At 34.0% G+C, this 26,575-nt stretch overlaps 1 protein-coding gene across 5 annotated transcripts in view; it reads right to left on the bottom strand.

Moving 5' to 3' along the window:
* CEP112 (centrosomal protein 112) overlaps positions 1–26,575 on the bottom strand; it is a 359,225-nt gene that overhangs the window by 314,974 nt on the left and 17,676 nt on the right. For 3 of the 5 annotated variants that reach the window (XM_045526957.1, XM_045526958.1, XM_045526955.1), the window contains exons 5-6: positions 12,276–12,369; positions 10,324–10,401 (exon numbers count right to left, since the gene is read on the bottom strand). In XM_045526957.1, coding sequence (XP_045382913.1) covers positions 10,324–10,401; positions 12,276–12,369 — 172 coding nt within the window. Of the gene's footprint in view, positions 1–10,323; positions 10,402–12,275; positions 12,370–25,120; positions 25,193–26,575 lie in introns of all 5 variants that reach the window. The other 2 variants (XM_045526959.1, XM_045526956.1) reach the window with 2 other exon arrangements.

Here is a 26,575-nt window from a genome sequence, read left to right as displayed (position 1 = left end):
CCATGATAGCAAAGAGAATTCAAAATTCATTTGAGACTCTCCCTACATCTACCTTTTCAGGCTCATCTATCCCCCAACACACTCTACATTCTAAGGACACCAAACTGGTTTTACCTTGAAGCACTATATTCTCTCCTGCATCTGAGTCTTTGCAACCTGTGAAATTATCCTTCCAACTTCTTCATATGGTTAACTTATTCAAGACTCACAGTTTAGAAATCATCGCTCCCAGGAAACTTAGGTCCTACTACTCCAATAGTACCCTGGACACTTGTTCCCTTTTGTGATATAGCATCCATCTTCTTCAAAAGACTGTGGATTTTGAAAACAGAGACTATGGCTGCCTTGTTCACTCCTCTATCCCTAGCATCCACCACAGTGCCCAAAAAGGATTCATGAGAAAGGAAGGAACAAAGGGTGAAGCAAACTGTACCTGATTCTACCTTCTTAACAGCTCCTAAAGTATCCTGTGTCCACTCTCCCATAACCCCTATATAATACTTTTAAGTGTTTATCGGTATGTTACCATATCTGTCCTTGATCAGAATGAGTACAAAGATAATGTCTTTTCAATTTTGTATCTCTGGTATCTAATAGCCTTTTAATGAAATATTTTTTGAATTTATATACTATATGATAAAGTAGATACATTGAAATATGCTCAATCTGTTTAGCAATATGAAAACTATAAGTTAATATCACAATGAAATATTTTACAATTTTATAGATTGATATACTTTAAAAATTTAATAATAAAAATGTTCAAGATGTGAAGCACTACTAGTGGGTGTATGAATTAGTACATTATTTTGGGAAACAATGTTAAGACAATACTACAATGTCCTTAAATATTGTACCAGAGAGAGAGAGGCATATTCTTCAGCAAATAACACAGTACTGTATATAACTGCTCCTTGAAAAATCAAGACAGTAAATTTCCAGCAGACAGCATAGTCAATTAAATATTTATTGTTTGACAGTATATATATGAAAAATAAGTAATCATTCTCTATTTTTGGAATGCAGGAAAGCAGCAAAGAAAGTAAGTTCTTCAGAGACAAACACGATTCTACAAATACATAAAATCCTAATTCATGAAGCAGAATTAAATATAAGGGAAAAAATAAAAGAAGAGGAAACAGGAATTCAAAGATGTTCAAGCTCTAATTAGGTTTAAAATTTAAAACCAAAAGCCAAGAAAACCATCTGTGACTTATTTTTACCCAGCTCTACATTTATAAGCAGGATACAAAATATTGGTTTAGCTAATTACAATGTTGCATTTAAACTACACAAAAGTCATTCCTATTTCATCCTCTTCATCTTTAAAAGCCATTAAATAAAAAAGTTAAAGATTCATTCTAGTACCATAAATTTCCTTTCTCAAGTTGACCAAAAGAAATAGAAAATGTCTATTCTAATTTTTAAAGGTAACAATGAACACTGTAAACAAGTACCCAATATTCTGTTGTTATTCATTTACAATATATTGAGTTTGTCTCATAACCACTTTTAATATGCAATGGGAATTATTCATAGTAAAGCATGTTCCTGAGTCTACTTGGGGGAAATAAGCAATCTATTTTCTGATTTTGTAAGAGCAGCCAGATGTGCTTTGAAGTTGAATGTTCCCACTTTGTAATCCACAAGTAACATGGACTTGAAGCAATCTGTAAACAGTCTTAATATTTATTTCCTTCATGCTCCTTTAGAAAACTTCTTGTTCTCTCATACTACTTCAAGAAAGAATACCACAATAAAGAATGTCTAAAATGGAAGGAAAAAAAGGACTTATGTGAAACATTGAAGTCTAAGAATATTATACATAAAGCAAAGCCAAATATAATTAAGTTCCAATGGCATAAATAATGCATCCGCACATTTCTTGTTTAAGAAGCAAACAGAATCACAACAACAAAATACATAATAATTTAAGCTAGACATGAAAACAGATATCTGAATGCTTTCTAAAGACAACTGGATTTTGACATTTTATTTTGTTTAGTTTTTTAGCAGGTTTGTTTGTTTGTTTGGTTACAATGGGTTTTCTGTCAGTTTGTTTTTTAAAATTATTCAGGATTTGGTCATACTGACGTAAGGAAATACCCCTTTATAGACTAGTGTTGATCAACTAGAGAAGTTTTATGTTTCCAGAAAAATTAAAAGGCACTTTATTTGATACATTAACTGTCTTAGAGGAAAAGACATTATTAAGTAATAGATTACCAGCAATATAACTAAATGTTTTTATTTTTTTAATATATTTATTTCAGAATATTATGAGGGTACAAACATTTGGGTTAAATAAATTGCTTTAGTACTGCTTGAGTCAAAGTTATAAGTGTGTCCATCACCCAGATAGTGTGCATTGCACCCATTAGGTCTGAATTTACCCCCCTCCCACCTGCTGGATTTCCGATGAATGTTATTTCCATATATGCACATAAGTGTTGATTAGTTCCAATTTAATGGCAAGTACATGTGGTGTTTGTTTTTCCATTCTTGCGATACTTCACGTAGAAGAATGTTCTCCAGTTCCATCCAGGTTAATACAAGAGGTATTAGTTCACCATTTTTTAATGGCTGAGTAGTACTCCATGGTATGCATATACCACATTTTCTTAATCCACTCATGTATTGATGGGCACTTGGGTTGTTTTCACTTATTTGCAATTGTGAATTGTGCTACTATACACATTCAAGTATAGGTGTCTTTTTTTTTATGGAATATCTTTTTTTGTTTTGTGTAAACACCCAGTAGTGGGATTGCTGGATCAAATGGTAGTTCTACTTTTAGTTCTTTGAGGTATCTCCATACTATTACACTTTCCATAGAGATTGTACTAGTTTGCTGTCCAACCAATTGTGTATAAGTGTTCCTATTTGTCCACATCTGTGCCAGCATTTGTTGTTTTGAGACTTTTTGATAAAAGCCATTCTCACTGGAGTTAAGTGATATCTCATTGTGATTTTGATTTCATTTCCCTGATGATTAGAGATGTTGAGCATTTTTTCATATGTTTGTTGGCCATTAGTCTATTTTCTTTTGAAAAGTTTCTGTTCATGTCTTTTGCCCACTTTTTAAAGAGATTGTTTGTTTTTAAATTATAGCATCCATCTGAAGAACTGCCAAAATTTTCTCTATAGTAAAAAATAAATTCAGCCTTCAATGCCAAATTGATTATGCTCCAAAATTATGTTTTTAAGTCAATATTTTAGAACTTTAAAAACATTTTTCCAGAGAAATAATACTACAAATCGATGCTCATTCATTAGTTTACCCAAAACATTTAAACATCTAATGAGCATAAATAAAATACAGGTATAAAAATACAGTCCACTGACACAAAGAAGAGCAAATGAGCCAGAGGAACAGAATAGAAACGTACTCTGTCACCACAGTAGTAACTATGGATATGGATTCCCCTCTCCCTACTCCAGGAATAATTTTAGTTGTTGTTTGTTTGCTTGTTTATATGTTCAGTGGCTTGGCTAGACTCTTTCAGCAAAGTGTATTTCCCCCACAGTGTGAAGACTGATGTCGCTCCTCAGTGTGTGCTGCCCTTGGAATGCACACAGTCACCTGGGATGAAAGTGGTTTTTAGCTGGGCTCCTTCGACTGTTCCTTCCCCTTATCCTTCTGTTAAACTATAAATCTAATTTGATACCACACCCAGCTATTAATGTGCTACTAATTATTAGCCAATTGCTCTACTGTTTTCAACAAGCCATGGTTCATAAATTGTTCCATAGTCTGATTCAATTAAATTCAGGCAGGGGTAGATGTTGAGGCAGTGTTTGAGGATTGTTCTGAGCCCAAGAGGACTCTTCTTAGCTGTTTATTTCCCTAGTTATCTCTGGTGAACTTGCTGGCCTATAGTTTAGCTTATTGCTATTAATTAAGAGCTACAGACTCTTATTTGTTTACCACCAAAATCTCCACTGGCTTCTAGAGCAACCTTAGGCTTGAACTTCCCCACACTCTGTTTCCAATAGTCAGTTTCTTTGGGGAGCGGTTCTGATCTCATTGTTCTTCTAGACTGCCCCTTCCCCCGTGCAAAATCTCTGAGCCACTACTCTGGGCACTGTGCAGAGGCAGTAGCCTCTTGTGCTCCTGGCTTGCCTTTCTTGGAGTGGCATCTCTGTCCTATGAACAAGTTGGGGTGAGGATAATCTGGGCCATGGTATTCTTGACCTGCTGTGTCTGGGGTAGAGCCTCTGCCCTAGGAGTGGGGGCTGAATGGGGGAAGAGAGCCCTTCCCTCAACCACTCAGCAGCACTCACCAGAAATTTAGCCTCTTCTACTCAGACTTCAAGGGGATAAGAAATGCTGGCAGTATGCCCCGCCCAATGAGGTACTGTATCCCTTCATTGGGAGCTGAGGGGAGAGAGAGCCCCATCTCCTTGGCCATACCCACTGGGAATGAAACCTCCATAAAGCTGAGCTGGAGGGACAGGGGAAAAGTGAAAGCAAGTAACGGCTCAAGTGCCACAAACTCTTGCTGTTCTTACCAAGTTGGACTTTCTTGAATAAATGTCTTCGTTTGCTCTAAGCCCTTAGGATAATTTCCAGAGACTTTTAATTACCAATTATGTTTTTGTTTGTTTGTTTGTTTTGCTAGGGAATAGGTCTTTGGACCTCCTCATGCTGCCATTCTAGAAATAGAATGCCCCTCTCTTCTTTTCTAACATAATTATTTCATGCTACAAATTTCCCTCTAAGAGCTATGTTAGCTGCATCCCACAAATTTTGATATGTTGTGTTATCATATTTTCCAATTTCCCATAAGACTTCTTCTTTTACCCCTGGATTATTTAGAAGTACATTGTTTAACTTCCAAATATTTGTGAATTTTCCAAATAGTTTCTGTTACTGATCTCTAGTTTAATTCTCTCATGATCAAAAGAATTATTATCATAATCATTATAATTATGTTGTGAGTTTCTGAAAAATGTTGATGTTTATTTATTTGTCTCAGCAGGCAATCAACTGAATTTAAATCAGTCTGCAAGTTCCATCTCTCCTTTTGTGAACAAAAGGATTCTCTTCTTCACATTCTCCCAGTCTTTCTTCCAGGCTGCTGGCCAAAAAGATAGCCTTCTCTGTGAGTTTTTGCTGTGCATGCCCCCTGTACAATCCCTAAATTTGGCCTACCCTGGAGTCCAAGCTGGGAAGGAGTTAAAACAAGAAAAACAAAAGCACAAACAGGAAACCAGGAATCTCCTTGCCACTGTATCAGTCATTCTTCATGTTTTAACTTCTCTCTCCAATCAGCCTATTATTACTTTTCAAAGTCCCCAAGTGGTTGCTTTTTGTATTTTGTCTAGAATTTTTGGTTTGGGGAGAACCAGGCTGCAATATACTTATTCCATTATGGCCAGAAATGGAAGTTTATATTCTCTTTTAAAATAAATAAATGTCGGCCAGGCATGGTAGTTCACGCCTGTAATCCTAGCACTCTGGGAAGCAGAGGCGGGAGGATGGCTTGAGGTCAGGAGTTCCAGAACAGCCTCAGCAAGAGCAAGACCTCCATCTCTAACTAAAAATAGAAAAAGAAATTAGCCAGGCAACTAAAAACATGCAAAATTAGCCGGCGTGGTGGCTCTCGTCTGTAGTCCCAGCTACTCGGGAGGCTGAGGCAGGAGGATTGCTTGAGCCCGCGAGTTTGAGGTTGCTGTGAGCTAGGCTGAAGCCACAGCACTCTAGCCCAGGCAACAGAGCAGGACTCTGTCTAAATAAAATAAAATAAAATAAATGTCAACTTCTCAAATAAAACTCTGAACACAGTTTCACTCCCCAAATGCCAGCTTTGGAAAAATGCTATAAATATTTTTATGGCTTTGGTTTTTTTATGATTAATAAATACTTAATATAAAAAATTTAAAAACTTAAAATGTTAAGAAAATAAGCACTCATATTTTACCCCATAGAATTATGAGTTAACATTTTGAGCAGATATTTCTAGACATTTTTATACCCTAGAGAAAGAAAGAGAGAGAGAATTTGTCTTATCAAAGTGTTAATTTTTATGTAAAACACTTCTGTAATTTGTTTTCATTTAGGTAACTTTATCCTAATCACAAAATCTGACACATTTACTCATTTTGTGGAAAACCACAGCCTAAAGAGATGCCTAAAATATCAAAATGTTCAGCTCGGTTTCTCTCCAAAATTACTGCACAATATGAAAATGGGCAAGTTTTTAACCTACATGATAAAGCATAAAATTGCCTGAAATAAAATTGCATAAAACAGCTGATATTACACACTAATTTAATGAGAATTATCCCAATTAATCAGACCTCAAAGCACTACATTAATGAATCCAACATATTTCCCTTCTGAGTACCTTCAGTAAAATTAAAATAAAGACATATGAAGAAGAAGAAAAGAAAAAAGAAGAGAAAGAAGATAAAGAGGAAAGGATGAAAGAAATAGGAGAAAACGCATGAAAAAAGGCATAAGAAAAGAGACTGCAAAAATATGCATAATTAAGATGTCAAGTAAATAGTATTAATTCAATTACAATATAAGGATAACAATAACAATTTTTTCAGGATAAAAGTTGGTCTGTCTATGTATGGTCATCTTTCTTTTAAACCTTCAGTCAGTAATTGATCATGACTTCTAGAGCCATAATTCAAAAGCGTCATGCAATGGAAGCGTTCAATTGTGTTAGCAAATTTGTTTTTCTCATCCATTTCTATACCAACAAAACAGGAAAAGAGATTCAAATTCAAAGGGAAGAGGGGTGTTTAACTTGTGTCACAATTGTAATTTTCATTAAATATTAATGTTTTATACCCCACTTTTAACAGAAAATTCACAAACGCATTCTAGAAACCAGAATGAAAGTACTTATTATGAAAATGTGGTATATTTATACCACGGAGTATTACTCAGCCATTAAAAAAAACAGTAAACTAATACATTTTGTAACAGCCTAGATGGAACTGGATACCATCCTTTTAAGTGAAGTATCACAAGAATGGAAGAACAAAAACCATATGTATTCACTACTAGATTGAAACTTACAGATTAACCAACACTCATGTGCCCATATGGTAGTAAAATTCAATGGAAATCAAGCAGGTGGGATGGGGGAGGAGGAGATGGGTAAATTCACACCTAACGGGCACAATGCATAAGATATGGGTGATGGACACAATTATAACTTTGACTCAAACTGTACAATAGCAATTCATGTAACCAAAACATTTGTACCCCTGTAGTATTCTGAAGTTTTTTTAAAAAGTAAAAAAAGAAAAAGTAAAGGAAGCTACAAATAATCCCTAGTGAACATCAAAAACCTCGAACAGTCCCTACATAGATCTTAAGAGATTAAATTAATCGCAACATAAACAATAGAATCTAAAACTTGAAAACTCAAAGACATAAATTTTAAAGTGTTTTTCAAATGGGTACACATAGAATGTGTCACAGTGATATGTGAGTCACTGAATAAAGGCAGAATATTCTAAAGCCTTTATCCATGCAATCACTCAAATTTAATTTACAAAGAGTTAACATCCACAGCACTACAATCCAGCCTGTGACTTAAAGAGTCATATGTGAAAATATAGCAAGAAAGCATCAGAAAAGCCAAAGGTTGAAAATGTTAAAGATTAAGGGGGAAAAAAAGGGAAAAAATTTCATTGCTAGTTTTTACATATAAATTTCTACTGGAGTTTATGTATTCCTAGAAAAATATTAACATATTCCTGAGAAAAGAAAGAATATATTTGGCAAAAATGCATTTTTTAACAAAAACTGGAAAATTCAAATTCTAGAACATCTAAAACATCAGAATGAAGGTGTTGACAGTAATGCCGGCAATATAAAAAATGTACCCTTAGTCTAGAGCACAAAAAGTAACTCCAGCTATTAATTGATCATTCAGAAAAAGAAAGAAAAAAAAGCTAATTACATATTCTTATACAAAACTAAAATCAAAGCAAAATCTGAGCTTTCTAATAAACTGAATATTTAAATTATTCTACTGTGATCAAGAGATATAGTTCAGCCTTATTAATGCATATATGCTATAAATATATAAAAATGAAAGATTTCTATATTTTACACTGTTAGTGTATTCTTTGAATAATAAAAATGTGAAACAAAACCCTATGCAGGCCTAGTTTTAAGGCATTATCTCGAATATTTTAGATGTTTTATTTTAATTTTATTATATGAATGAAACATTTAATCCTCTAAATAGTAAAATAATTGTGAAAAGTACTCTATGTGCTAAGAAACGTACATCAGAAGCTTCAAACAGCTAAAGTCAAAGGCAAGTTTAAAAGGATAGCTCCAGAATTTTATTTTTCACTTTGATGTTTCTCTCTGGCAAAAGGAATTTGTCTTCCTGAGGAATTTCCTGTGCTCTTCTCCCATACTTCCTTCCAATGGCAACTTCCCCTACCCCTCCAAACATGAAAATGTTTTTCCTTTGATTTATTATCCTCCTCTCATCAATTCTATTTCTCTCTTCTCTTTCATTAGCATACTCCCAAAATTAATAGGAGATTCACATTACTTTAATTTCCTATCCATTCCCCAACCTTCTAATTGGGCTCATTCCATGAGCTAGACATCTTCACTTTCTTTACTCTCCACCCTGCCCTCCTTAACTCTCCATACTCTCTAAAGACTAAAGCTGGTCTTTTCTCTGGGTGCAACTACCACCTCTAGTTGTGTGACTCCAAAATATGCCTCTAGCCCTCAAATCTCATAAAGCTGTAGGCCTTGAACACCCCAATTAATCTTACCCTCACTTCAAACACCATCACTCTAAATTAAAACTTATAAACCTTTAAAAAGGATTCCTCCATCTGACAGTCAATTAACTGACAGGGAGCCAACATTTCCATTTCTCAGTACCAAACCTTTACATGCCCTTCAGTCCAGCCCTCTAATCAGTCACTAAGTATCTTTAACTCTCTTTCAAAGGTTTTTCCTGTCTATCCTTCCTATCTTCACAGCAACCACGCTAACATGGAGTCCATCATAAACACCTAAAAGATAACTGGTCCCCTTTCATAAAAGACTGCTTTCATTAAAGCCCATTATTAGTAAGGAGGTTTTTAGGTTTCTTAAAATAATAATCCCTAATGTTATTAAGTGGAAAATGGACAACTGATATACTGCTGGCTGAAACTGGTACAAATCTTCTGGAAGGCAATGTAGTAAAGACATAATATAACCTAAGAAAGCTACGAAATATCTATAAAAAGATTATTATAAAGAATTTTATTACAGTATTACTTATATTAAACAAACTGGGAGCAACTCAGATATTCAAAAATAGCAGAATACTTAAATTATGAAATATCTATCCAAAAGAAAAATGAATGCTACCATTAATAATCATGTTTATAAAATTGTTATAAACTTACATAAAATTTAAAATTATACACAAGATAGTATTTATAATCTGACCACAATTTTGATTAAATTTTGTTTATAAAAAGATACAGAAAAAAGGAAGGAAAGATACTGTATAACAAAATGTTAACATATCTCTCAGTGTCAAGATCTTAAAACATATTTTATTCCTCTGATTTACTGTATTTTTCAAATTAAAAATTATTTTTATAATAGAAAGTATTTTAAAAATCACTTTAAACCTCTTGTCATTTCCTCAAAGCATTAAACAGCATATATGCAAAGTGAAATGTGGAGGGGGAAAAAGCTTCCAGAGCTCACTATTGACTAAAATTTAAAAGCTAAACTTCTCAATTTAGCATTCAAAGCTCCAATACAATGCAGCCTAACAACCCTGCTCATGAATTCCACACACAAAACCCAGTCATAACAATTCACTTACACCAGCAAATCTTTCTTCTTGCCTATTTCTGCCTTCAATTCCTACCTCCCCTTCTCTCCACCTGTCCGAATACTTTCATTACCCTCAGCTTTCGTACATGAAAACTGCTGTCCATGATGCCTCATCCATGAAGTCTCCCTGAGTGTTTTTAACCCAAATGACTTTGCTTCTCCAAGTTCTCCCTTCCCTCACCCCTACCTCAGTATTCTACTTTCCACTTTGGTATTTTTTGTGTCATTATCTTAAATTATTATTTAACTATTTTATGTGCATATCCCCTATTTCACCAATAAGAAAGCTTGTCAAGGACAAGGACTATTTTATGCTTCTTTGGAATGTTATTTCTTTTTCCTGTACTGAAAGTCCTTCTCTGGGCCAACACAGCAACAAATATCTAACATCCAATATTCACTGAATAGAATTACATTAGTTCAGATGTTATCCATACATAATATAATTCTGATACATCTAATATAAAAAACAAATACTTTTTTACCCCAAGATTCCAACTATTAAGGCGAGCTTCAACGTCACTATCATCCAAAGAAACAGGAGATCTTTTCGAATGAACTTCCTGAAATACAAATGAGAAAAGGGAAGAAGGGAGGAAGAAGAAGGAAAGAGGGAAGAAATAAAAGAGGGAAGGAAGGAAGGAAGGAAGGAAGGAAGGAAGGAAGGAAGGAAGGAAGGAAGGAAGGGAGGGAGGGAGGGAGGGAGGGAGGAAGGAAGGATGGAAACGAAGGGAGGAAGAAAGGAAGAAAGCCAGAAGGAAGGAGGGAGGGAGGGAGAAAATAAGACAAAATACATATCATTCAGGGTAATGAGAGTTTTGTCTGATTGTTTGGTCATGCTATATTGTCCTCAGAGGAAAAGACTATGTTACAACTGAGCTAGAGTTCTCAATTCTAAGTAATAATTGTTGCTTAGGGCTATGAGATGCCTTAACAATATATTCACACAATAACTAGATTTTTTTTAAATCAACAGAATATTTTAAAAAATTAAGTTCTTTTACAAAAAGTTTTAATTGAGGTATACCACAAGAGTTTTAAAGTGCGGGGGATGGGGGGGACTTGAAAAAAGGAATTATTTACTCTTGTTAAAATTAGTTAACAGGGAAGTTTTGCGTTGATGTCCAAGAAGCTCTTCTTAAATTAATTCTCACTCATACACTGAATATAAAGATAAATAATCTCTGGACTCACATAATGAAAATGCAATTATAGTGATTCTTTACTTTTTACAAAATAAAAATTCCATGCTTTTTTCCTCCTGTATAATTTATTATATTACATTTATCAAACTAAATTAAAACTGTAATTAACTGACAACAACCTAAGATCTATGCCCAAAACAGACAATGATCTGAAAGCTCTAAAAACTTTAAAAGGTAAATTTTTGTAAAATAATGACTATTTTACAGCCCAAAAAATTTATTTTAAAATTAAATTTGTTAGTACAGCATTTTCATGCTTTTACAAAGCCTCATTGCTAACAAATAAACCTATTTACCTATGGTCATTTAAATTAATACGAAGTGATTTTTTTAAATGCACTAAAATGTTCTTCATATTTTACTCAGTCTCTAAATTTCTATCCAACAAAATGTTGAGTTTCCATTATTTACACACTACATTAAAATTCATTATCACTTCTACTGATGGTCCCCTGCTTTCTGTATGCTTTTCTTTGTGAACAAGAATTTCTTAAATAAGAAAATGTACCTGCCTTATTTTGAGTAAATATAATGATTGATAGTTAATTATTATTAAAAATGTGCTGCCCTTTAGATTAAATTTTTTTAAGTTCCAAATTATCATTGGAGAAAATGCAATGAGTTATGTTTGGAGCAATACGTGCTAGAATAGTCATGGGTTACACATGATCCCTCTTGTAACTAAAAGTCATATAAGCTGAGACAGCAGAGTTAGACAATAAAGACTGCAGTAAACAAGCACAGTTTCTCTCTTTACAAAGCTAACTGGAATACTCAGTAGCACCTTGTTCTAACCAAATCTGTGTTAAAGAAATAGATGCAAGATAGGCATCTGTTATATTTCAAGATATAAACAGTTCCCCTTCATCAGAAAAGCACTGTTCCATACTTCATTACAAGTTAATTCCAATTTCTTCTTAATTTTTTGATCACTAGGTATCTAATCATTTCTATACATATTCTGAGAAAAAGGGAAAAGAAAAAACAAAGCTTTTCAAAGTTATTCTTCAATGCACAGGAGAAACTACAGACTGATTAGCATGATACATCAGAATTATCGAGAAAGCAAAAGGAATACTATGGAATATACCAAACACACCACTTTCTTTGACATTAAGACGTTCAGATCACTGTTTTTAAGTAATCATTTGAACTCTAACAATGTGAAATTAAAACTTTGTGAAGTTATTTTAAAACAACACAAAAAAATCAAAAGTAAAATCTAATCTTACACAAATCTTTGGGGTAATATTTTGTCCATCTTCTCTGTAAGTTGGACTCACAGAATGTGATCTCATTCGGAGTATCCCAGCATACTGTTCCCTACTAAGAGACCAAAATAGTAAAAATCAAAATTTGGAGAATTCAGAGAGCACAGAGTATTATTCAACTCTAGAATTACCAATTTTTATTCTTTTGGAAATTAGATGATAGTTTTTATTAATAATGATGTTACAATAGCAGACAAAAAGGTATATAAATAATAACCATTTATATTTCTCATATTTTATTTCATTTATATTAAAAGTAAAATGTCACATGAATGCCACACAGTTGCTAACACAAATGCTATTTTTAAGTGTGTCTATAATAAAACACCTGTATTTAAATCTTTTCTCCTCATTTCCTCTTTTCCTAAGTGTAGGAAGAGAGAAAATGAATAATATATTCTGAGAGAAGATCGTTTATTTTAAGGTTAGCCAAAAAAAAAAAAAAAGTTAGCAAATTTTGTTGGATTTATGTTCCACATCAAGAGAAGCCTTAAAATATATAAAATAAAAAAACTTCCATGTAGGTTAAAGTTTCAATTAATTTGAAACCATGTCAGAAATCACAGATATATTTAAGTCTTTGATTATGAAATATACCATGTTAATTTAGGTAAAATGTGCTATGGACAGGGCAAATAGGAAACTAGTTTAAATGGATTTCAATAAAAAGACTCTTCTCTAATATAAAATATTATATAAAAATACCATCCTACTTTAGCCTGGAGTCTCTCTTATATGTTCTTATTTATGCTACTTCAGTGAAAGTTCCATGATTATGAATACCTATCCTTTGAACACCTGCTTCAAGATATACGAAATGGAAAGTAACCATTATACGAATTAAAGTCACTAACTTTCAACCACAAACCATATTAGGATTTCCTTCACAAATTGTGAAACATATGTATTCCCAAAAGAGAGAATACTAATTCAAAAAGACAATTTTTTTTTTTTTTTTTTTTGAGACAGCATCTCACTCTGTCACTGAGGCTGGAGTGCAACGGTACAATCATAGCTCACTGCAGCTTCAAACTCTTGGGCTCAAGCAATCGTGCCACCTCAGCCTACTGAGTAGCTAGGACTAGAAGTGCATGCCACCATGCCTGGCTAAATTTTTTATAGAGGCAATGTCTCAGTTATGTTGCCCAGGCTGGTCTCAAGCTCCTGGACTCAAGCAGTCCTCCAGCCTCAGCCTCCCAAAGTGTTGGGATTACAGGTGTGAACCACGGTCCCTGGCCCAAAAAGACAATGTTAAAACTAAAGTATCTTTTGGCAGTAACACTGATATAATGACATTCATTAGACCAGTTCAGTGGTGGGGAAACCACGGCTTAAGGCCACATATATCCTTCTAGGTCCCTAAGTGCCCCCTTTTGACTGAATGCAAATTTTACTGAACAAATCTTTTCATTAATACATTTTTGTTCATCTTTTATATTTTTATTTTTTAAATGACTGTCTTTAAAATATCAAAGAATAAGTTTCAATGAAATAATCCTCCGAGGTTGACCAGCACAATTAGAACATTACTGAGCCATAAGGGCTAAACTGATGACTGCTACGCTCATGATTTAGTTCTAATTTCCGCCGCCTCACTGGAACCACTACCACACGAGGCTGGTTGGCAACAGTGTATGGGGGTCGAGTATGCCAGTTTATTATCAGCTTTGACAACAGTGCACTGTGTTTCTGTATGAAGTGGAATTTGTGAATAGTTGTGCAGTTCAACAGTATTTTTTAATTCTGTCTGCTAACAGCCCATCATGTCAAAGAAGACCAAGAGAACACTGAAGGAAGAAAACACATGTTTTAATGAGGATTGGGAATTGCAATATTATTTTGTTTCTGCTAAAGATAACATGATTTGCTTGCTTTGTGATACTGAAGTATCAATATTAAAGAAATTCAATGCTCTTAAGCATTATAACACTCATGAGGACCACAAATATTTTAAATTAGAGGGAGAGGCGCAAAAGGTTGTATTGCAGAAATTAAAAGGTGAAAAGCAAAAGCAAAGACAATTCTTTCAAGCAGCAATGAGACTTGGAAATAATGCCACTGAAGCAAGTTATAAAGTAGCTTATATATTGGGGGGGTGGGGGCGGCAGGGAAGGGAAGCCATTCAGTGATGTAGAAATTATGAAAGAATGCACTGTTGAAGTTGTAGGATGCTCAGACTCCAATAGCATTTCAAAGTACAAACAACTGCCTCCTCTTTCAAGGAGAACCATAACTAATCAGCAGCATAAATTAGCCTTCAACTTAACAGAACAACTTCATGCAATACTTCAAAAGAAGAATATATATTATTCAATCACTTTGGATGACTCAACTGATACTACTGACTCACTGTAGCTCTTACACTTCATTCAGGTTATTACAGAAGATTTTCTTTGCTACAAAGAGTTACTCACTTTGGTCACTCTTGCAAACAGAATGTGGGAAATAGATATCTTCTACAACTTTCAAAATAAACGTCCTGAAGTTGGAAATTGGTAAATTTAGTGCATGTATGTACAGACAGTGCACCTTCCATGAGGGAAAACATGAAGGGTTTATTGCACAGATAAAAAAAAGTATTCACAGATTCAGATGCTCTCATTTCTTTTCATTGTATCTTACATCAGCAAAATCTCTGTGCTAAAGCTACTATTTTAAGTGACACTTTGCAACAAGTTATAAGTATTGTTAACTATATTCATGTAAATGAAACACAGTATTGTCAGTTTCATAACATGCTAAAGTTGAACAATGAGGTAGTATTCAGTGTGGATTTGCCCTACCATTCTCAAGTGTGCTGGCTATTGTAGGCACAGGTGTTGCCAAAATTTTATCTCTGTGAGAACAGATAGTTAAATTTTATGAAGAACAGAATCACCAATGTAAATTATTAAAAGAAGATTTCTACAATAAGGCAGCACTTCTGTGTGTTATCATGTTGAATCAATTTAAATGACTTGAATATCTCTTTGAATGGTAAAACTAAGTCTATATATGATATGTAGCAAAAAATCCAAGCATTTCAAAAAAAGCTATCTTTTTTCAAAACAATTCCTCAAAAGAAAATTTTGGATGCACATTTTCGCCAATTAGCAAAGGTCACTGATGAGCAGGATGATATATGTGAATCATTTGAAGAATATGCAGCCTTTACAGACCTGTTAATTGGAGAATACAATGAAAGGTTCACTGATTTTGAGAATCATAACATCACACTCAAATTAGCATTTCAGCTAGTTGATATACCAAGGCATGAAAAGAACTACAGATGGAATTGATTGAGCTCTCAGTAGATGACATTTTAAAGTCATGGTTTGATGCTAAGAAAGATCCAATTGAAATATGGAAAAATGCAATAGAATACCTATGCCTTCAGCAACATGTCCGAAAAATGCTTTCTTGCTTTTCAGTCACTTATTGCTGTGAATCTACATTCTCCAAACCTAACCCAAATCAAGATGCCATTAAGGTCACAAATAACTGCTACCCATCTAGAGGATCCACTGAAACTGCAGACCTCCGTGCTGCAACCAAATATTCAAATGCTTTCCAACAAAAAGCAGACCCAACAAAGTCATCAAAAGGTTAGTTAACTTTAAAATTAACAAATAGTTCTCATTTATTGAAATTATTAAGTACATAGTAGTTAGATTTTTACAAAATAATGTACATTTTTAAGTAAATCGCATTGAAGTTTCTTTAATGCAGCCTCATTTGATTACACCTAAATTAATACAGCATTCCAACATGAAAAGGTTTCCCCACCCCTGGACTAGTTACTAAGTAATGTAGAACATCTGAAAAAGCTGTTTTAAAGAGAGCTATTGATTTTTTATACCTCTATTCAGTATTCCAGAAGTCCAAATAGTTAAAAGCAAATGAGAAAAATAGGCAAAGTAGTATTCTGAGAATAATTTCATCAGTCAATGTGTGTGAGTAGATAGAAGCATTTTAAAACTCAATATGCGGGAAGAGGTAACTTGATATATCGCACTTAGCAGTGCCTTACTCTTCTTTGAGAATAGATTAAACAATCATAAAAAGAGATATACTTAAAAATTGAAAAATGCTTAAATATTAAAAGTAATTCTTCTCATACAAAGTATTAATAAAAAAGAAGCCTAAAACATTTATCTATTTATTGCACAGAGTGCATAATAAAACAGCACACCCTTTTAATTCACTTGTAGCTGTCTCATACCAATCAACCTCTTTTCTTTCTTAATAAATTTTCATAAAAGTTGTTGGATCCATATCCTAACCTGCCATATATTTTTAAATCAACTATAATCTGACTTCCACTCATTCTGAAAGTGGCTATAAGTAAGGTCATCAATGATTCCCTAGACATTCAAGAAAATGACTCATAATCTGTCCTTACCCTAATTGATCTCACTAAAATATGCGAGAAAGTAGTTTAAAGATGCTACATTCAGTGGCTCCATAAAACTATTCTTCCCTGGTTCTCATCCTATCCTTCAGAAATCTCCTTCATGGTAACCTTCACTAGGTATAATCCCAAGGTCCTGTGTCTAAACCCATTGATTTCATTTTACATGCTTTCCCTGGAGAAACCAATATACTATTGGTTTTTTTAAATAATAAGAAGCTTTGGTTGTTAGTCCAAATTGTTCTCTTGGCCTCCAAACCCATTACAAATACACATTGAATAGCCTTACTTCCAATTCTACATGTCCAAAACTAAACTCAGAAATGAAAGAGAGGACATTACAATTAATTTAACAGAAATAAAAATGATTATAAGAGAATACCATGAGCAATAAAACACCAATATATTGGATAACCTAGAAGCAATGGACAAATTCCTCAAAATACAAAACATACCAAGTCTAAATCATGAAGAAATAGAAAATCTGGACATATATTAATAAGGAGATTGAATTAGTAATCAAAAATCTCCCAACAAAGAAAAGCCCAGGACCAGGGGGCTTCACTGGTGAATTCCACCAAACATTTAAAAAAGAATTAACACCAATCTTCCTCAAAGTCATCCAAAAAAATTGAGAAGAGGGAACACTTCCAAACTCATTTTACAAAGCCAGCATTACCCTGATACCAGAATCAGACAAGGACACTATAATAAAAGAAAATTACAGGCCAATATCCCTGATGAACATAGATGCAAAAACCCTCAACAAAATACTAGCAAACCAAATTCAATAGCATATTAAAAGGATCATATGTCATGACAAAGCAGGATTTATCCCTAAGATCCTAGGACATCTAGAAAGCTTAAGAATGTGGTCCCTCAATCTTCTCAGAAGCAGCCTAAGTTAAAAATGACTGTCTCTCAAACAGATTAGATGTGGCCTTTGTCTAATGTCATGAACCCAAATGGGATGTATAAAAGGTCTACAAAGCTTTTGAGAAAATTATATCAGCAAAATCACTGCCACCTGAAACTTAGAAAAATGGAGACAGTATAAGATGAAAAGAAGCCACTGGACCCCAAAAATTCTCCTGGAAGGAAACAGGCTGTGAAAACTACTCAACTGAAAACACATGCTATCTTTCATGAAAAGGAAAGATAACTCAGAAAATGGGATCAATAGTCCAGTGGGAAGAGCCGAGAGCCATGAGGAATTATTTCCAGGTCTTGAGAGTTAATTAAGGAACTTCTAATACTTGCCCAACTGGATTTCAGAATTGTTATAAACCAGTGACTCCTTTGTGTCTCCCATTATCCTCCTTTTTAGAAATGTCTGTATAGGTTATCCTATGCTTGTCTCACCATTGTATGTTGGGTGCATGGGAAGCAGATAACTTTTAGAACAGATATTTCTCTAAAGAAAATATACAAATAGCCAATAAGCACATGAAATGATGTTCAGTGTCATTAGTCATTAGAGAACGAAAATTAAAACCACAATGAGATACCACTACACACCCATTAAAATGGACAAAATCAAAACCACTGACAATACCAAGAATTGATGAAGATGTGAAGAAACTGGAATACTCACACATTGACAATAGGGATATAAAATGGGACAGCCAATTAGGAAAACAGTTTGACAACTTGCTTTTGTTTTCTCTTTTGAAGCAGAGACTCGCTCTGTCACCCCTGCTGGAGTGCAGTGGCATCATCATAGCTCACTGCAACCTCAAACTCCTGGGCTCAAGCAATCCTCCTGCCTCAGCCTCCCAAGTAGCTGGGACTGCAAGCATGCACCACCACGCCTGGCTAATTTTTTTTTTTTTTAATAGACACAGGGTCTCGCTCTTGCTCAGCTTGGTCTTGAACTCCTGACCTCAAAGGATTCTCTGGCCTCAGCCTCCCAGAGTGCTAGGATTACGGGTGTGAGGCACAACACCCAGCCCAGCCCAATAAATTTTTTAAAAGTTAAAAAATACACTTACCACACAACCCATTCCTAGATATCTATCCAAGAAAAATAGAAAACATATGTCCAAACAAAAACTTCCAATGAATGTCCACAGCAGCTCATAATAGCCAAAACTGAAAACAATCCAAATATCCACTAACTAGTGAATGGATAAACAAAATATGGTACACTCATCAATGAAATACCACTTGGGAGCAAGAAGGAATGATACATGAAACAGTAAGAACTTCAAAAATAATATTTTAAGTGAAAGAACCAGACACACAGAACTACATATCTTATGATTCCATTTATGGCATTTCTAGAAAAGGTAAAACTATAGAAACAAAAATGAGATCATTGCTTGCCTGGTGCTTGGGTATAATTCCATATTATAGAGGTATCAATTCTTCCCAAGTTGATCTTGGGGAGATTCAATGCATCTGCGATAAAATATATATATATATATAAACAACAGGGTGGGGGTGTATATTTATATGTAAGTTAAAAACTGGTGAGCTATTTCTAAAATTTATATAGAAATATAAAGCACGAAGAATAGCCAAGGCAATCTTGAGGAAGAAGAAGAAAGTTGGAGGGATTACACTACACTCCTAAAAACCAAGATTTATTTTAAAGCTACAGTAATTAAGGCAGGGTGGTATTAGCACACAGACAAATAGACCAATAGAGGCAACTAGAAACCAGAAAAAAACCCACATAAGATTTCCTGGTTCACAATAATAATGCTAACTACAGCAGTAGGGAAAGAATAGCTTTTAAAAATAATGCTAGATCAAATGCATATCCACTGTGCGGGGCAGAGGGAATTAGCCATGAGCCCTACCTCACTTCATACATAAAAATCAATTCCAGATGTACCACATAGCTAAATGAGAAAGGTAAAATAAGAAAACTTCTGGAAAATAACATAAGTGAGTACTCTGTGATTTTGTAACAGGCAAGGTAAGAAATCTCAAATGGGAAACAAACATACAACAGAGACAATAAATAAAATTATATGAAAATTAATAATGTTCAATATAAGATACCAATTGCTATGGTTCAAATGTTTTGTCTCCTCCAAAACTCACTATTTAATTGCCATTGTAACAGTATTAAGAGGTGGGACCTTTAAGCAGTAATTAGGCAGTGAGGGCTCCGCTCTCATGAATGGATTAATATTGTGGGTTTCTAATAAATGAGCTAGTTCACCCCTCTTCTTTCTTTCTCTCTTCCCCGACTTCTCTCCCCACTCCCTCTCCTTTCACCTTCCACCATATGATGACACAACAGGAAGGCATACACCTTGACATTAGACTTCCCAGCCTACAGAATTGTGATCCAAAAGATTCTGTTCATTATAAATTACCCAGTCTCAAGTATTCTGTTATAGCAGCACAAAATGGACTAAGACAATATTGAAAGTGAAAATGCAAGCCACAGAGTAAGAAAAAGTATGTGCAATTCTACATAGAATTGGTGTCCAGAATAACTGGTATCCAGAACACATAAAGGCAAACCAACAACAAAAACACAAACCATTTTTTATATCCTAAAAAAAAAAAAGTCAAAGACTCAAATGGGAACTTCATAAAACAGGATATCCAAATGGTCAATAACATAAAAAAAAGATACTCAGTATCATTAGTCATGAGGGAAAATGCAAATTAAACCTACACATCCACCACACAAGAATTGTTAAAATTAAAGCAAACTGACAAATCAAGTACTGGCAAGGATGGGGAAACACGGGAACTTTCAAATCTCGTTAGTGGAAATGTAAATTGGTACAGCCACTTTGGAAAATTCTTTGGCAGTGTCTACTGTAATTACGCTTCTAAGTCAACACTCAAAAAAAAAACTGTGTACATGTGTGCACTAACAGACATGTAAAAGAATATTCACAAAATTACTTGTAATGCCAAAAACTGCTAACAATCCAAAAGTCCAACAACAGTAAATGTGATATGAATTGTGATATATTCATGGAGCAATAAAAAATCCATTGCTAAATGTAACAACATGAATCAATCTCACCACATAATATTGAGCAAAAGAAGCTAGAAACAAAAGGGAGCATACTTTATAATCAAAAACAGTTAAAACTAATCTATGGTGACATAACACAGAACAGTGGTTACCTTTTGGGGAAGGGGTGATAAATGACTGGAAGAGAGCAAGAGAGTTTCTGAAAAGCTGATTATATTCTCTATCATGATCTAGATGGTGATTTCATAGATGTATTCATTTTGTAAAACTTCAAGTTTTACACTTTGATGTGTCTTGGTATATATGTATGTTATACTTTGATTTTAAAAGTACCAAAAGACAAAAGAATGAACTACAGTTACATGGGTCAACATGAATAAACCTGAAAAATACAGTGAGTGAATGAAGCAAATCTCAAAATAATAACACAGTATGATTTCACTTATGTAAAGTTCAAAATAAAAAGAAAAGAGAAGCAAAGAAATGATTAACATAAAATACAGGACGGTGGTTTCCTCCCAGGAGAAGGGAAGAAGAGGCCACAGGGGAAGAGCACACAGGGGTCTTCTGGAGTACTGTAATATGCTTTTCTTGGCTAGGTTAAAAGTATAGGAATGTTTACTTTCTAATTGTTCTTTAAACTATACCTGTGCACTTTATATTGCTGTTTTACAGTTGTAAAATGTTTTAAGAGAAATACAACTACTGAATTATCAATGATCAGAAAACTAAAATGAGAACTATAATAATATTAGATTTCATGTCTTTTCATTCATGTGAGCAGCAGGTAATACTGTTATATGCCATACGTAGAATAGTCTGGGTATAATTGTTAAATATTTTTATGAAATAAAAATATATAGCAACAATAATAAGGTATTAAATAATGCTGAAAATTAAAAATTGAAAATAACTTCCAATGATCCACAATATATTTATTTTAATTTTTCAAAGGGAACTTTATTAGAAATAAAAAAAACAAAACTCAATGAAAAAAATGAGACACTTAACAAAACTAAAAAGTGACCAGAGATCCATAAACATTTTCAGACTTCATATTTTCCATTGCCTACTTTAAAATAACACACTTGATTTAAAAACTCAAAAATAAAAACATTTAAAAATCACACATTTAAATCAATGTTCATTAACATATCTGGCTTATAACACTCAATATTTTACTTAAAATTAAATTTTACAATATACTTATAAGATTACTGTCATCTATTTTTATTAAAAGGGTAATCAAAACTGTTCAATATTATCTGACAAAGAGAAACTTGCTTGTGAAATAAAAAGATGTCATTACAAAGCCTCACTCATTAAAAAGAAAGAAAAAGGAAATGTGACTAATTGGTCAAAAATCTGACTTACAGCAGCATAATTCACAATTGCAAAGATGTGGAAACAACCCAAGTGCCCATCAACACATGAATGGATTAACAAAATGTGGTATATTTATACCATGGAGTACTGCTCAGCCATAAAAAATAAAGATGAACTACCTATTATATTATCCTGGAAGGAGCTGGAGCCCATTCTTTTAAGTGAAGTATCACAAGAATGGAAAAACAAACACCACATGTAGTCACCATTAAATTGGTACTAATCAATCAACACTAATGTACATATAGGGGAAGTAACATTCATAGCATGTTGGGCAGGTGGGAGGGGGGAGGTGGGGATGGGTAAATTCACACATAACAGATGTGGTTTGTGCTGCCTGGGGGATGGGCACACTTGTAGCTCTGACTAGGTGGTACAAAGGCAATTTATATAATCAAAGCATTTGTATCCCCATAATAATCTGAAATTTTAAAAAAATGCATGTAAACCTTCAAAAAAATCTGACTTAGTCAGAGAAGGGGGAAGACAAAGCAAGCCTAAAAGAAATGCAGGGCCATATTTTCAAAGCTGTTCCATCTCAGTTACAAATTGTTACCACTTAGCCTGGTCTTGGTGATACCTAAGAATGATCTTTAATTAGCACATTAATGTTGACAATTAATGAGTAACTAAGTGGTTTTATGAGTACATGAAATGTTACATTTTATTGAGTACCCTAAGAAGCAGTTTTCACTTCTTATTTATATAACAGTCTTATTTCTAGAACACAAGATTGTCTGTCAACAAGTGGCCACTGTACCGAAGACATCAAATTAATCAGATTTATTCCATAAGAGTTTTCACCCAAACAAACTGATGAAAAAGATTAACAGGTTTTTTTGTTTGTTTGTTAAGGAGAGCTCCTCTGAAACCTGAGAATGACTAACAGAAGAGCAATGAGATGTTGATTGTGAGTGATTATTATCAAAGAAAGGAGTTAGTTGCCCATGAAATGCAAATAAGCACAGAAGAAAGGTCTCAGTGCCAGCTTACACTATGCAGTGTCCAAGCCCTAGTCCCCATTCCCAACCTACTTCCCCAGCAGAAGACCCAGATCCAAACTGCACTGTCCAATATAGTTGTCACTAATCACATGTGGCTATTTAAATTAATTAAAACTAGAAATTCAGTTTTTCAGTCACACCAGCCACATTTCAAGAACTCAATACTCACATGTTACTCGTGGCTACTATACTGGACAGCACAGCTACAGAACATTGCCATCATCACAGAAAGTTCTAATGGACAGTGCTGCTGTAGAATAATATATCTTTGCCCAAACATCGAGGATATTCACATATAAAATGAATGTACTTTTTGCAAGTAATATTGAAGAATATTTTTACTATGTGTAATATTAACCACATTTATGCCAAATTGACATAAAGATTCCCAAAGAAGGAAAGGTATTGATTGGCTCCCTGCTAAACTTAGCCAACAATTTCAGGAGCAGGAGCTATTTATGTTAGTGTCATCTACATATAAAAATGGACTTTAACAAAATAAAATAATTCTATTATAGTTTTTGTGAGTACATGGGGTAAAAAATTAAATCAATATTTTTAAAGTGAAAAATGTTTTCTCATATAGATCAACATATTAAGCCCACATTAAAGTTTTTATTATATTTGATCACCATCTGCTGGCCATATTATTAAACTGCACAAGCAAATGATATGTTAGCCATATTGGGAGACACTTTTAAAGGACATACAGAATCCCAGCTTTTTGCCACAATGCATTCCTGGAAAACCACATCATAAAGAGGATCACTGTAAATCAAATCACATTTTCCATAAGGGCAGGACCATAATTAGAATCTTCATTCCAAACTAAAATTCAGCACCAAATAAGCCATGGAAAAATCTCATTAAAGGAAAGATGCAAAACCTATAGTCCTCTATAATCATTTAAAATTGGGTAATTATTCTCCAAGTCCTTTCTTATAGGTATGAACACATTTTTATTTAGGTGACCCAACATAAGTAAAAGGTAAGATATAATTTATACTAAATTAGTCTAAATCTGATAATAATAATATGCAATTAATAATTCTTTACACGTTCCTAGAATTTTTCAGCAAACTGGATGGTTGCTGCTTATAAAATGGTATCTAAAGAAATCTAAATAAATTCTTTCTTTTTCATTAATAAATTCATCTAAAATAAGCAGAAGCAATGTGTTTCTTCCACGAAGAAGCAGTGTTTAAAGGTCAGGGTCTATTCAACATTACTCCTCTTCACTCTATCCTAACTTCTTTTAATCAAAATTTCAATGAAAAATAGTAAGTGTTATTAAATCTTTTTTTTTCATTTTCCCTATCTCAGAACCTAGCTGAACTTTGGTGATAAGCTATCAGACCACACATACTTCATTGAAAAGTCATAAAAATAATTACAAGCCATTAAAAAGAAGCTTCAAAATATTTTTCACAGAATTGTAAGACAAGAATACAACCTATTACCTTTATGTTCTGTCTTTGGGATAAAACACAAAAAGAATATAGAGATGACATGAACTGAATCTAAATATTCCTTACTTAGGGAGCTTCACATATATGGTGTGACAAAATGTAAAAAACGGGGCCCTCCACTCTGTGTTCCTTCTACCCTGGAAAAAGAGACTCGCTAAGTTATTTAAATAAAGATTCCTACAAAGTTATTTAAATAAAGAGTACTATTAATACTCTTTATTGTGATAATATTCAGGATTCGTACTTAAAAATCATAACCTTTCAGCATAGCCATAATTTATTTTTCTCAGAGAACACAAAATGACTTTTAGTCACTGAAAATAATTAATGACCAAAGGATTTTAAGATAATACTCTTTGGGAGGATTAGATAATTAGAGAAGCAAAAGAATGCTCAAACACTCTAACAAGCCCTGGAATGAACTACTACTTTAATAATCGCCATACCAATGACAGTGGTGGTGGCAGCCGCTAACATTTAACAGGCCCTGTGCCAAAGGCTCTACACGCATTATTTCACTACATTCTTACAACGTCTGAGGTTAGCACTACTACTGTCTCCATTTTACAAATGATGAAACTGGGGTTTAGAGAAATTAAGTAACTTGCCTGAGGACAGATGGTTGCCAAGTGTCAGAAGTGGAATTTGAACAAAGGCAAACTGCTTCATTTCAGCTCAACCTAGAAACAACCAAGAACAAAGGCATAGCTGCCCAGGATTGCTGAGGCAGCACAAGTGGGAAAAAAACAGATAAAAAATGAAATTACCATATTTGCTGCATAAACTACTTGTTATGCCTATATGGTATACTAGAAAGAACATGGGTATAAAATCATAAAGACCTACATTCCAATATTGGACCCATCACTGTAAAAGTCACTTGACCTTCCTGAAGCTGTTACCTCATCTATAAATACAAAAGGGCAATGATGTCAACTTCACAGGACTGTAGAAAGGATTAAATCAGATAACTTGGAAAGATTTCTAGAATAGTACCTAGCATACAGTAGGAGCTCCATAAATGGTATGACTTGCCTCACCTGGTTTCTGCTTTAAGAAATTAGAAATACAAGTGGAATCCACAAACAGGGCATTTACTGGAAATTTTTCATTCTTATGTTTAAATCTATATATATATATTTGTGATATAGTTAAGTTTATTAATTTTCATCACTAATATGGAAAATATATATAAACATTTTAACAAAATGATACTTTAGAAGGCAATTTGACAGTATCTATCAAAAAATAAGTGTGATTATTATTAAAAATAACATACACACATATTTAAAAAGAACATTTTTAACTTCACAATCCATACTAGCCCTACTCCCTAAAGCTAATCACCTTTAAAAGTTTCATGTGTGGTACCCAGAAACATTCCATGCACATGTACACATATGTATCCACATAGCCTCTTTAAAACACACATACACAAACACAAATGGAAGCCTACTATACTTTTATGTACTCCTTTTAAACTTTATATATCTTAGAGATCTTGCCATAGTAGTCCATATAGCACACTGCACAAGATGTTGAACCAACTAATAATCCTACCAACAGAGCAATTCCTTTTCTAGGAATCCATAATAGCCCAAAACACATGCAGGTATACAATAATCATGCTGATATTCTAATTGATAATTTGCCATCTTGAACTCATAAGCCAAAGTAACAGCCAAAGTTGTTTACATCCATACCATCCCTGTCTCTTTGCAGTCGCACGGAAATCATATTACAAACCTCCCAATTACAAATCGCAACATCTGTGCTTCATATTCTGCCCAATAGGAGACATCCTCACCTACCAGGTTCCCACTACTATAGTGAAAATGACTCTCACTCATGCTTCCCCTCGCTCCTTCTTCCTCCTGACCAACCCTGGCACTTCTCCATGTGGCCCTACATGGTGTGGCATAAGCCCCTCTCTTGGGAACTGTGAATAATAATAAACTCTTCTTTCAAAGGCAGTTGTCTCCATGTCTGTCATCTTACCATACCTGATTAAAACAAATTCCAGGCACATTTTAAAACAAGATTCATGGTGATATATACTAGCA

This window comes from Lemur catta, chromosome 15 (genome assembly GCF_020740605.2).
Source record: "Lemur catta isolate mLemCat1 chromosome 15, mLemCat1.pri, whole genome shotgun sequence".
Classification (NCBI taxonomy): Eukaryota; Metazoa; Chordata; class Mammalia; order Primates; family Lemuridae; genus Lemur; species Lemur catta.
This window is presented reverse-complemented; position numbering and strand designations above follow the sequence as displayed.